Source organism: Leptonychotes weddellii, chromosome 4 (genome assembly GCF_054177405.1).
Source record: "Leptonychotes weddellii isolate Sample4059 chromosome 4, ASM5417740v2, whole genome shotgun sequence".
NCBI classification, from domain to species: Eukaryota; Metazoa; Chordata; class Mammalia; order Carnivora; family Phocidae; genus Leptonychotes; species Leptonychotes weddellii.
Window position 1 is genome coordinate 2,063,264 of NC_138372.1, and position 11,677 is coordinate 2,074,940.

Here is an 11,677-nt window from a genome sequence, read left to right on the forward strand (position 1 = left end):
TGTTATTAAATGACGTTTATTAGTGGCCTGGACCGGCAAAGAGGAAGGATGTCTGGTTTCCAGTGGTAAGTCAAACACATCTGCACACCTCACGCGGCGCTGAGCTGCGTCAGAAAGCCAACGGGCCGGCACTGAGGTCACAGCTGACAGGACGTGCCCCCCCCCCCCGCCCTGGCCACAGACCCACGCCAGCCAGGCCACCCACAGCAGTCGCCGCCCTGAGTGCCCAGGGCTCATGACAAGCCGAAGCCGCCAGCACGGACGTTTGGTAGGTTTGGGGCTAACGAAACGAGGAAAAGCCACCATCTGGCCCACCTCCTTCAGCCCAGGAGGTGCCCAGAGAGCCGGGCCGGGTCCTACAAAGCGGGCTGGCCGAGCTCTGGGAGAACCACGTGCCTCCGTGAGCTCCCCCCACCCCACGTCTGGTTCTGATGGCTAAACGCATGGGTTCACTGAGCCTCTTGCAAACGCTCCCCAAGTCTGCAGAACACACAAACTCTCTCTCGCAGGTCACAGGACGTGACACCGACGGGGTCACTAAATACCAAAAGCCAGCTGAGTGTCTCGTAACCCCGCCAGACCATGAAGCAGAGAGGTCAGTAAACGCCACCTACCCCGTGGCCAGGGAGGGGTACCTGCGCGCAGAAACAAATGCGAACTCACGGTCTAGGGCCCGAGACACTCAAAACTGGAAATAACCTAAAACACAAAATGCCGAAGAACCGTTCACACCCGGCCGCGCTCTGTGGCTGCTGGCTTCAAAGTTCACCTTCCGCAGCCACGCCCCTCGTCTGTCCTCTAGCTGGCTGACGACAGAACGTCCCGGCCGGTCTGCAACAGGGAACTGCGCGCGAGCCCGGAGCTGCGCGTTCTGACGTCTGGTCCTCTCTCCGGGGCCGCACGAGGGGACTCTGTCGCGCTTCCCCTAATGCATCCAGCCGCAACAAGAAGAAAAAAATGCTTCTGCCAATACTAAGGTCACCTAAAAAATATTTTTTTCGTAAAGAGATGATCTGGGGCAAGCCAGGGACAGGACGTCACTCCACATCGAGGCTGCGCCGCCAGCGTGGTGAGGGTTTAAAAGCCGCTGTGTTGTAGGGAAATAACTGGTGCAGTCACTGAGGTGCACGTCACCTAGCTTCCCGGCGCAGAGCTGAATATCCAAACCTCTCAGTCTTTTTTCCCCTGAATAAAGGTATTTGCTGTGTTCGTGTGATTTCAGAACGTTTTCAACAGTTAATTCTGATATTTGAGTAATTTCGTAGAAAGCGTTAGTAGAATAGTTTGGTGCCGGAAAGGCAAAACGATTCAAGTCTGTGGTAATGTGGCGTCACCGTGTCAGGATGGAACCGTCCAGACAACCGAACAGAGGCGTGGATCTTAAAAACCACGGGGTGAGAACGTAACGAATAACTTAACGTCAGCACAACAGGCGCAGCTGAGGACCGCGTGGCGGAGCTGGTGGGCACCCGGCGGCCGGGGCTCAGCGGATCACGGTCACGTGGGGAGCGGCGAGGCCCAGGTCTGTCTTAGAAGGGTACACCACCTTCAGGTGCCCGTCCTCGTCAAGCACCCGGACCTGCTCCACCACCAGTGAGGCGCTCCCGGCCTTTTTGGCACCTGGGCTCCCGCTGGGACCCGGAGGCTGTCCAGAGGCCGCGTCGGCTTCAGGATCTGAAAGTGATCCATCCTCTTTATTTTCTAGTGTGTACTTGTTGATTTCTGCCATTTTCTGCAAAGGAAAAATATTCTTTTAGAGGCAACCGGGGCAGCCGTGCGTGCGAGGGGAGGCAGGAAGATGGAGGGCGCGCTGTCCGTCCCTGTGGCCAGAGTGCCAACTGGGCGAGAGCACGGACTCACCAGCACGAGGGCGTCCATGATCTCTTTACAGGTCTGCAGACTCGTAGCACTTGTTACTTCCAAAAACAGATCAGAAGTTGTTTTCTTAATCTTAAAAAGAAATCAGAGGGGCTTCAGGGAAGAATAAAGTTGCCAGAAACATCAGCGAGTGCTCTGAGGAAAAACCTGTAGAACATGGTGCCACACAAACTGGGACCGCCCCTTCCCAAACGGTGGGAACACGCACATGGTGATGCCTGGTGCGGCACCACGCACGAGGGGGACATGGGCTCTGGAGACCGGGGGCCCCTGCGGGCGGCCTGGCGTGGGGACGGGCCATCACGGGGGGCACCCCCAGACACACGGACACGCACAGGCCCTGCCCGACCTTCGTCTTCTCGCCGTTGGTTATCGGTGGGAAAGAAATCACGTCGCCATCCGCATCCACGAGGCAGGGGTAACTCTCCTTCCCGTCCAGTAAGTGCAGATACCTGCGGGGAAAAAACACGGAGGTGGCGCAACCGTGGGAACGCACACCTACGGGTCACACTGGACAAATGCAAGCTCTTGAGACTAATCAGTGTGAGATCGGGGCATCTACGAGCTTGGGAGGAAGACTGCTAAAGCCTGTCCTCACGTGGGCCTAGCGCAGCAGGCCTCCCATACCCCACCCGAGCCGCTGGTGATGTGGACAAAATGCTGTAGGCTGATGGCTTTGCTGTCGTCCGGGTGACCGCACTACCCTCCCCCGTCCCTGCACTCGTGCTGTGGGCAGGACCCCCGTCCCTCCCGATGAAGGGCCTGCGTGCTTAAGAAAGCCCGTCTGAGCCCCCGCTCTGAGAGAAGAGGCCTGTCTGACACGGTTCCTTTCACCCCACGCGAGTCTCTGAAGCACAGGGAACGAAGTTTGGGAGATTTTAACATCTGTAAGGGACAGCCTCAGGTTATGGCAGCCTCTGAGTGGAGTGGAGGCCGGAGGCGTGCCCCCGCGGGGTGGCTGCAGCGCCCCGAGGGGAGGCTCCCCGCCCACCTGTGCAGGCCCGACACGTTCTGCCTCTTCTTCTGCTTCCTGTGCTCCTCGGCCTCCAGCTGTAACTGCCGCACCAGGTCCTTAGCCTTGACTTCTTTGCGCCCCAAGGGCACGATCTGTGGGGTGAACACCTGGTGGTGAGCTCAGATGGAACAAGCTCTCCTTACGGCCGCGGCCACCACACGCTGCCGGTCGTCCGCTCACGTGGCCGTCGGCACAGCGTCCCCTCTCGGCTCTACCCGCCATTCTCCCTGTGATGGTGGCGTGAGCACGCGGGGCCCCCAGAGGCCCCTCAGGGACCTGCCACACACGCCAGCCCTCCCGAAGCTGGGCTTAACCTTCAACCCGCCACACGCCACGGCGACTCCCAGGCCTGTGGCCCCTGGAAGGCCGAGGGGGGAGGAGCCGGTCAAGCCAGGTGCGCAGCTGGGCTCCCGGACTGCCCGCGGGGACCCCGCCACGCCCCGGGGAGAAACAGACAAACCCAGCTCACACGAGTCAACCCAAGTGAGGGGTTCTGCTGTCAGTACATAAACCCGTGTTTGGTGAAAGCTGAGCAAATGAAGGAAACCACTTTGAAATCACTCCCTCCTCTGATGAGTGTACTTTCAAACGAACTGCAAATGCGGCCTGTGTGTGACCCGGGGTGCTCGCCGGGGGCAGCGTCAGATGCTGCCTGGGAGCGCAGGCACGCCGTGAGAGCGTGCGCGCCTCATGGAAACGCAAAACAGGTGCAAACGGGGAGGGGCATGTGCCCTCACCTTGAGGTCGTGCGGCGGGCGGGCAGTGTAGAGCAGGGGCCCGCGCACGGCCCGGAGGTCGTGGGTCGCGATGGTGGCTGCCGTCCTCTTCTCACACACGTCCTCGTGAAGCTTCGTCTGCAACGCGAGACCCGCCGAGCTCAGTGCCCAAGCACCCCGCGCTGCCCGCCCTGCACCTTGCCTGCCCAGCGCGCCACCCCTCTGCCCGCCCGTCCCGCACCCTGCCCCTCTGCCGGGCACCCTGCCCCTCTGCCCGCCCTGCGCCCTGCCCCTCTGCCTGCTCCCGTGGCCTCCCCAACCCAAAACACATCCTTGGAACCGTCACTGGAAAACTCTTAATCTGTTCAGGGGCAGAATTTCTTCTTTCTGTAACAGAGAATCTGAGACTTCAAAGAACCCTCCCTGAACTAAAATTTGACTGAATAAAAATATGACTTAAGAAGAAAAATATCCCCAGCACGTTTTTCTTTGAGAACACTGATGGTTGAGTTCTAAACTCCTGGCTAGGAGTGCACAGGACACAGACTTCCAGAAAGCTGCATCGTCCCCACGGGGCTGCGGTGGGGGGTCTGCAAACATCAAAGTGGCTTCTACTTTAAAAGCTGGGCAGACTGCATAACTGCATAGAAAAACAAATCACGATGTTCGTCTAGTGTGAGAACAGCTGACGATTTTCATACTATCTTGTAGGAAACTGTGTAAACTACAAAAACCAGAAAATCCCCAGAGACATCAGAAACTCGGGAAACACCGATCTCCCCTTGCAACAAAGCTGACTTCAGAAACAAGGCAGGACTAGAAGGGTCTCTGGATGAGCAGGTGGTGCCCACTCCCACAGGCAGCCCCCGGGACCGAGGCCCAGGTCCGACCTGCTCTGTGCACACACAGAGCGACACCGGGCCACCAGCCCCTCTGCCTGCCCGCCCCTGCCCTTCCTGGGCCGCGTGCACCCACCTGGGAGGTGAGGAACCGTCTGAGGGCGTTCCCAGCCTGCAGGTCCATGCCTCTCACGACGGCTCCCACGATGAACGGCCGGACGTCCTTGACCATGGGGCTGACCTGCACGGTCAGCGGGGCGGGGTTCTCAGACACATGCAGGACCCGGAGCAGCAGTCTGCTGGCGTTGTCCACCTCCTCCTCCTCCCCCTCGACACTCTCCCTCCTCCGTCTCTCGCGCCGTCTCCTGCGGGCCTCTTCCTTCTCCGGGCCGTCCGCCTTGCCCTTGCCCCGCCCGCCGCCCCGGCCTCCGCTGCGCAGGTACTCCAGGATGGACTTGGTCTGGCAGCCATGCACCATTTTCTCCAGCCGCCGGTCCGTCAGCCTGTTCCCCCGGAAGTTGACCTCCTTGAGCTTGGGGCAGTCGGCCAGCTCCGCTGGGACCTCACTGAGCTGGTTGTTGGAGAGGTCCAGCGTCTGGGAGGGAGATGGAGGGCCTGCGGTCACACGCTGCCTCCCCGCGCGCTGCCCCACCCCACACGGCCTGTCCCCCGCTCTGCGCCCAGACTGACACCGCGGCCACACAGCCCACGGTGATGGCTGCCCACAACCCCCACGAAACGCTTCCTGCTCCCCTGCGAGGTTCCTTGTGGTGACAACTATCCCAATGGACGAAGGTGACAGAGAAAAGAGCACAGAACGAGGAGAACTTGTGGTTATGAGCAGGTAAGTACTTGAGACGAGAAACAGGTTCCCCACAAAGTGGTGCTCACATTTCTTAAACTAAAGAGTTGAAAAGAAACAACACCGCATGAGTCACAAGCATTCCTCCTCGTATGTAAACACAAAGCCCCCAGCAGGACGATGCAGCACGCTCAACTCCACCTGTGTGCAGAATGGCGAACCAGCTCAGACGCTGGCCAGGGTTCTCGGCCCCCATCCTGACCCAGGAGGCTACAGGGCTGCGGCTGTCTGCGCCGTAAGGAGGCTTGTGAGGGGCGCCTGGGTGGCTCAGTTGGTTAAGCGACTGCCTTCGGCTCAGGTCATGATCCTGGAGTCCCGGGATCGAGTCCCACATCGGGCTCCCTGCTCGGCGGGGGGTCTGCTTCTCTCTCTGACCCTCCCCCCCGCTCATGCTGTCTCTCTCTCATTCTCTTTCTCTCAAATAAATAAATAAAATCTTTTAAAAAAAGGGGGGGGCGCCTGGGTGGCTCAGTCGTTAAGCAACTGCCTTCGGCTCAGGTCATGATCCTGGAGTCCTGGGATCAAGTCCCGCATCGGACTCCCTGCTCAGCGGGGAGTCTGCTTCTCCCTCTGATCCTCCCCCTCTCATGCTCTCTGTCTCCCATTCTCTCTCTCAGATAAATAAATAAAAAAATCTTTAAAAAAAAAAAAAAAGGAGGCTCATGAAACACTATGGCCCATGCAGAAGAACCTGCCGTCACTATTAATGACCGGGCTTTGGCAAAAACACATGGCTGGCATGAGCATCGCTGACACGATGGAAACCATCAGAAGAGCCGCCGTGAGGGGTCATCACACCAGAGCCGGGCCGGGCAGGAGGGACACCGACGGAGCCGCCTTCTAGTAGGTGGGTCTGGGGCAGGTCCTCTGCTTCCCCTCCGGCAGCTGTGGTGAGAGGGCAGTCCCCCCACCCCCGCTATGTGCACACACACAGCAAGCGCTCGTACTGGGTGGGCTAGGCCAGCACCAGTCCTGGGCCTGACTGGGACGTAACAGGCCCCAGCAAGACTGGTGAGGGATTTTGTCACGAGCTGAAAGGGGAGCAAGGGCTGATGATCCAGGAGATGCCGCCTCTTGGCTGGTGGCGGGGACGAGTCAGACCCCGGCTGTGAATGAGGCAGTCCTGGGGCTGCTGAGAAGCCCAGAGCCAGCGCACAGACTCCCAGCTGTGAATGAGGCAGTCCTGGGGCTGCTGAGAAGCCCAGAGCCAGCGCACAGACTCCCAGGCGGGCGAGCACCTGGTGCCGCTGCAGAGCCCCTGCCAGGGCTCAGGAGACAGCGAGCAGCTAGAGCCGGCTTCCAGCTTGCACTCAGGACCGGGGATGACGAGAGGAAGGAAGCACGTAAGCCAGACCTGGCCGTCAGTCCCCTTGGGGGGACCAAGCGGCCCGAGGGGCTGTGGGCAACACGATTTCCTACAGCTGTGGCCACTCTGCCTCACCGACCTCTCTCCTCGCTCGAGCGGGACTGGGACGGGTTGGGGAGGGGGACCGTATCAGCCCCACCACCGGAGCTTGTGAGCGGCCGTGAAGGGCTGGTGTTCTGGGGTCAGGTCTGGGGTAGCACACACCAGCTGTGGGGTCCGCCACACTGTCTGAAGGGCTCAGGCCAGCTGGAGGACTCTGTCGGGGTCACATCACTGCTGCAGGAGGCCGGCCGGGTGGATGCCATGTGCTGGCGGCAGAGGAGGAACCGGAGAGGAGGGGAGACTGGGGGGCCGTGCCTCCCCAGCTGCCGCCCCCACCACAGTGGCCAACGGTATGAGGGTCCTGGGTCAGGGGGCTTCCTTCAGGGCTAATAACGAGCAAATCACAGACATCTCAGAGCAGTAAGCAGGGGCAGCGGTCAGGGCCCAGAGGGCAGCTCAGGCCCTGGGCTGGGCCCCGTGGGAATGTGGACTGGGAGGGGGAGGTGGCAGATCGGGGTTCTGGAAGTTGGGGGCCCTGTAGAAATGTGGACAGTGGCAGGTAAGTGCAGCAGACTCAGTGGGGTTTCACGCCTAGAAAAGGACACTAAGGGAACAAGGGAGCCTCAGGAGGAGCCCTGAGGTGACAGGTAACGTCGGTGCGGACTTTAACTCCTGCAGGAGGGCAGGTCTCTGACCAGGAAGCCGAGTTCGGATTGTGCGTGCCGACCCCCAAAGGGTACGAAAAGCAGAGTAGAATTCACTGCACATGGACCGGCTCCCCGAAACGTGCCTGGAGCCGACACACGAAGACCCCATTTACCCCCTTCCTGCAGGTCACAGAGATGGCACTGGGCCTGGGCTGCCGAGCACCTCTGGGAACATCACTGCTGCAGGGCCGTATGCTGGGGAAGGGGTGCTAAATCCCTGGCTGTGCAACCCGAGACGAACACGCCACCTCCGGAGGGGCGCTAGGAGCCGTCTTCGTTCCAGCGGGTGTGCCCGCCGGAGGGGACCCGAACCCCACCCAGGCACCAAGCAGCCCATGGGGAAGACACGAAGACGGAGGAAGGGCTTCTAAACTTCAGTGTGTCTGCGTGCTGGACGGAGGTTTCACAATCCAAGTTCAACTTCTCTGTGAATGAAGCCTGACCACAGGGGGACTCCCACCTGTGAGTGACCCGGGTGGCCCCAATCGGCGCAGGCACCAGCAGGGGCAGGGGGCGGGGGGCGAGAGGGGATGGGGAGACCGGGGCACATCTGTTCCGCCCGTCCCTGTCAGCCGTGGCTGGCCAGAGCCCGTCACCTGTGACGCAGGCAGGAGTGCCGTGAGGGGCCGCCATCCTCGGCAGCTGAGCCCCACGGGCGACAGACCAGTGCAACGACAGGCGCCCCCGGGGAGAAACCCCTCCAGATGCTCCAAGGCCTCCTGTGGGCAGCCAAGCTGAATGGCCAGACAGCAGGACGGCGACAGAACCGGGCTCAGTACAGGCCGCTAACCAGCCGGTGAGGTCCGGCACGGAGAGTACTTGGCCATCTCTGGGCTTCCCTGTCACCGGCGGCTGGAGTGGGAGGGAGGGTCGGGCCTTCACGGCAGCCAGGTCTGGGGCCACCGCCTGGGGCAGCTCCCTGGGGGAGGGCGCACTCTGGAAGTGAGGGGAGGGACAGGCAGAGGCCTGTGTGCTACTCCGGTGGCTCCTAGGGAGCAGTGCGCCCCAGGAATTTACCTCCTGCGTGAAGTCTCCCCAGGAACGTGGACGGGGCTTCACTCGTCCCATCTGCCGGGTGCAGTGGGAGTGCCAGCTCCAAGCCTACGCCTCTTGCAGTCATGCTCTCAGGAGCCCTGGGCTGCCATGAACAAGTGCACTAGGCCGCTGGGCAGAGAGCGGCGGCCGCACGTCCCGGGAGCGAGCAGCCAGCACAGCGTTCCAGCCAAGCCCAGCCCTGTGCTCGCCGCCAGGGGAGCAGGGCACTCGGGCCCGAGCGAGCACAGTGGCTCCGTGCCACCCTGGGCGGGGACCCGTCAGCACGTGAAACAACTGTCGCTGTTCCCACTCAAGGCTTCGGTCGGTCCTGGAGTCCTCCCCGCTCGTGGCACGGTGGCCGTCCCCGCAAGTTTCCCACAGGCGAGGACCCGGTGCGGGAACCAGCGGCACGGCCACGAGACGCTGAGGCAGCCCACACTTCTGCCTCCGAGCTCAGTTTCCCGCACCCCAGCTGCCTTCCCACAGCAGCTGCAGGGGTGTCTGTCCGCACAAGCCCAGCGCGGGCAGCAACGCTCTTCACACAGTTCTACGAGCACGGCTCACGGGGGCATCATTTTAGAAAGGCCCCCGGAGGACATCTGAACCCGAGAGATTCCAGCTAGCTCTGGCACCACACCCTCCACGACAGGGACAGGCCCCCTCAGGTGGGAGAGACCCATGGAAGCCTAGCAACGGCGGGGGAAAGGGCGGCAGAGGAGACATCCCCCGAACGACGGGGTCAGGACACACGAAGGCCACGGACATCGCTGGTGGGTGCCACACACGTGCTACAGAACACTCAAAACAAACCTAACCACCGGGAAGACATTCTGGATCGGAAGAGAAGTGGAACAAGGGATTTTGCACTCACACGACCTGTACTCAGCTGCGTATCTGGTACACCGACCTTCCGGAAAACCGGGAGAGCCCACAGATGGGAAGATGGCGTACACGGACGGGGTTGTACGTGTTCTGTCCCCTCAGCCACAAAGCGAAGCCTCCAGCCCTGGATGACCACAGTGCCCCGGGAGTCACCCCCACAGCCTCGCGCTGCAAATGCCAGCAAGCATGTGACACACACGTACACACACATCCATACACGCGTACGCACACGCATTCAGATCTGTACAAGAGTAACTTCTGCTGAAATAAACCAGTTGTTGAACCGTAGACATTCTATTGCGTAAGAAAGTCTGCATTAAAAGGATGAAAGGTAGAAGTAAGGGACGCCTGGGTGGCTCAGTCGGTTAAGCGGCTGCCTTCGGCCCAGGTCATGATCCCAGGGTCCTGGGATCGAGTCCCATATCGGGCTCCTTGCTCAGTAGGGAACCTGCTTCTCCCTCTCTCTCCCTCTGCTTGTGCTCTGTCAAATAAATAAAATCTTTTAAAAAAAAAAAAAAAAGTAGGAGTAAGAAGAAATACACATCGGCCTCTTTAAGGATGAAAGGGGAAGACACAGGGGAGACAGTGCTGGACAGGAGCCTCTAGACTGGACTGAGGTGTGGCCGGGAAACTTCCACCCTCCCCGCTCCTGCCCAGCGGGCTTAAGGGGCACCTGTCCCGCCAAGCGCTACGCTGGGGCCTGCGGAGGAGTAAGCGCGCAGCTCCCGGACAACGGAGTCTCCAGGAAAACCCCAAGTCCTTGTTGCTGCCTGCGGGCAACCCCTCCCGGCCTCTGCTAAACAGGAATAACGACCTCTTCCCCTGGAAGGCAGTCGTCAGGGCGGAGGGAAATACCTTACACGAAGCCACAGCGGGCCGCACTGCGGGAATGCCTGTTACTTCACATCCGAGCCTCGCCGGGGGGCCGCCTCCCCACCACGGTCACGGAATCACAAGTGTCCGGAGCTAGCGACGCTCAGCCAGGGGGCCCTGCTGCTGACCTGCTCCCGACCGGAGAGGGGCCGAGCCTGCTAACTACCCAGCGACGGGTCGCAGAGCACGGCGCCAGGGGAGCCACGCCCGCGAGGCTGGAGGCCCCGGCACGGGCGGCGGCCCGGCTCCGAGCGCAGCTCCCGCCCCGCCCCGCAGCTCCCCGCTGACCTTGAGCGAGGCCAGGTGCGCGATGTCGGGGCTGAGCTCGCGGAGGCAGTTGTCGGCGGCCGCCAGCTCGCTGAGCAGCGGCAGCGCGCCGGGACGGAAGAGCTCGGCGGGGAAGGCGTCCAGGCGGTTGCCCGTGAGGTTGAGGGTCTGCAGGCGCGGCGCGCAGCGCGCCAGGTCGGCGGGTAGCTCGCGCAGCCGGTTGCCGCTGAGGTTGAGGCTCTGCAGCTGCGGGAGGCCCGGCGGCTCGGCGGGGCCCAGGCCCTGGCCCGGCGGCAGTGCCTCCAGCGCGTTGCCCGACAGGTCGAGCACGCGCAGCGCGGGCAGCGGGCCGAGCTCGGGGCTCAGGCCGGGCCCCAGCGCGTTGCGCCGCAGCACGAGGCTGTGCAGCTGCGGGAGGCCCTGCGCCAGGCCCGGGCCCGGCTCGCGCAGGCTCCCGCAGCCGCTCACCTCCAGGTAGTGCAGCAGCGGCAGCGTGAAGAGCCGCGGCGGCAGCCGCCCGCCCGCCGCGCGCACCCGCTGCTCCAGCCCGGGCCCCGTCAGCAGCAGCTCGCGCCGCCGCTCGCGCTCGGCCAGCTCCAGCTCGGGCCAGCCCTCGGGCGCGGGAGCCGCCGCCGCCGCCGCCGCCGCCATCGCGCCGCCGCTCCAGGGGCGCTTCCGGGGCACGACGCGTCACTTCCGGCCCGGGCCGGAAGGGGAGAGGTCGCGGGGACGGCGCGAGCCCGGGGCGCCTCCGGGAGAAGAGCGGCGGGAGGTGCCTCGTGGAGGGGAGGGCCTCTGCGGGCGTCCGGGGCTGCTCGGGGGCCGGGACCCACCGCCCGACGGGGTCGCCGCACCCCACCCCCACCCGGGTCCGACCCTGAGCCGTGATGGCCTTCCCCTCCCGCCCCCCTCCGGGTCCTGGCCCATGCCCACGCAGTGATGGCCCCCCAACCCCAGATACGGCCCTGAGCAGTGATGGCCCCCCCACCCTGGTCCGACCCTGAGCAGTGAAGCCCCGCCCCGCCCCACCCGGGTCTGACCCTGAGCCGTGATGGCCCCCCCCACCCGTCCGACCCTGAGCAGTGAAGCCCCACCCCGCCCCACCCGTGAAGCCCCACCCCGCCCCACCCGGGTCTGACCCTGAGCAGTGATGGCCCCCCCACCCTGGTCCGACCCTGAGCAGTGAAGCCCCACC

The 11,677-nt window shown here is 62.7% G+C and overlaps 1 protein-coding gene across 1 annotated transcript; it reads right to left on the bottom strand.

The window, feature by feature from the left end:
* LRRC47 (leucine rich repeat containing 47) lies at nt 1-11,148 on the bottom strand. The gene is made up of 7 exons (XM_081817334.1): nt 10,504-11,148; nt 4,585-5,043; nt 3,631-3,747; nt 2,870-2,985; nt 2,228-2,330; nt 1,861-1,950; nt 1-1,732 (listed from the first exon to the last, which is right to left on the bottom strand). The coding sequence occupies exons 1-7, from the start codon at nt 11,131-11,133 to the stop codon at nt 1,484-1,486; spliced, it is 1,764 nt and encodes a 587-aa protein (XP_081673460.1). The 5' UTR covers nt 11,134-11,148; the 3' UTR covers nt 1-1,483.
* Between the last annotated feature and the right edge of the window lie 529 nt (nt 11,149-11,677).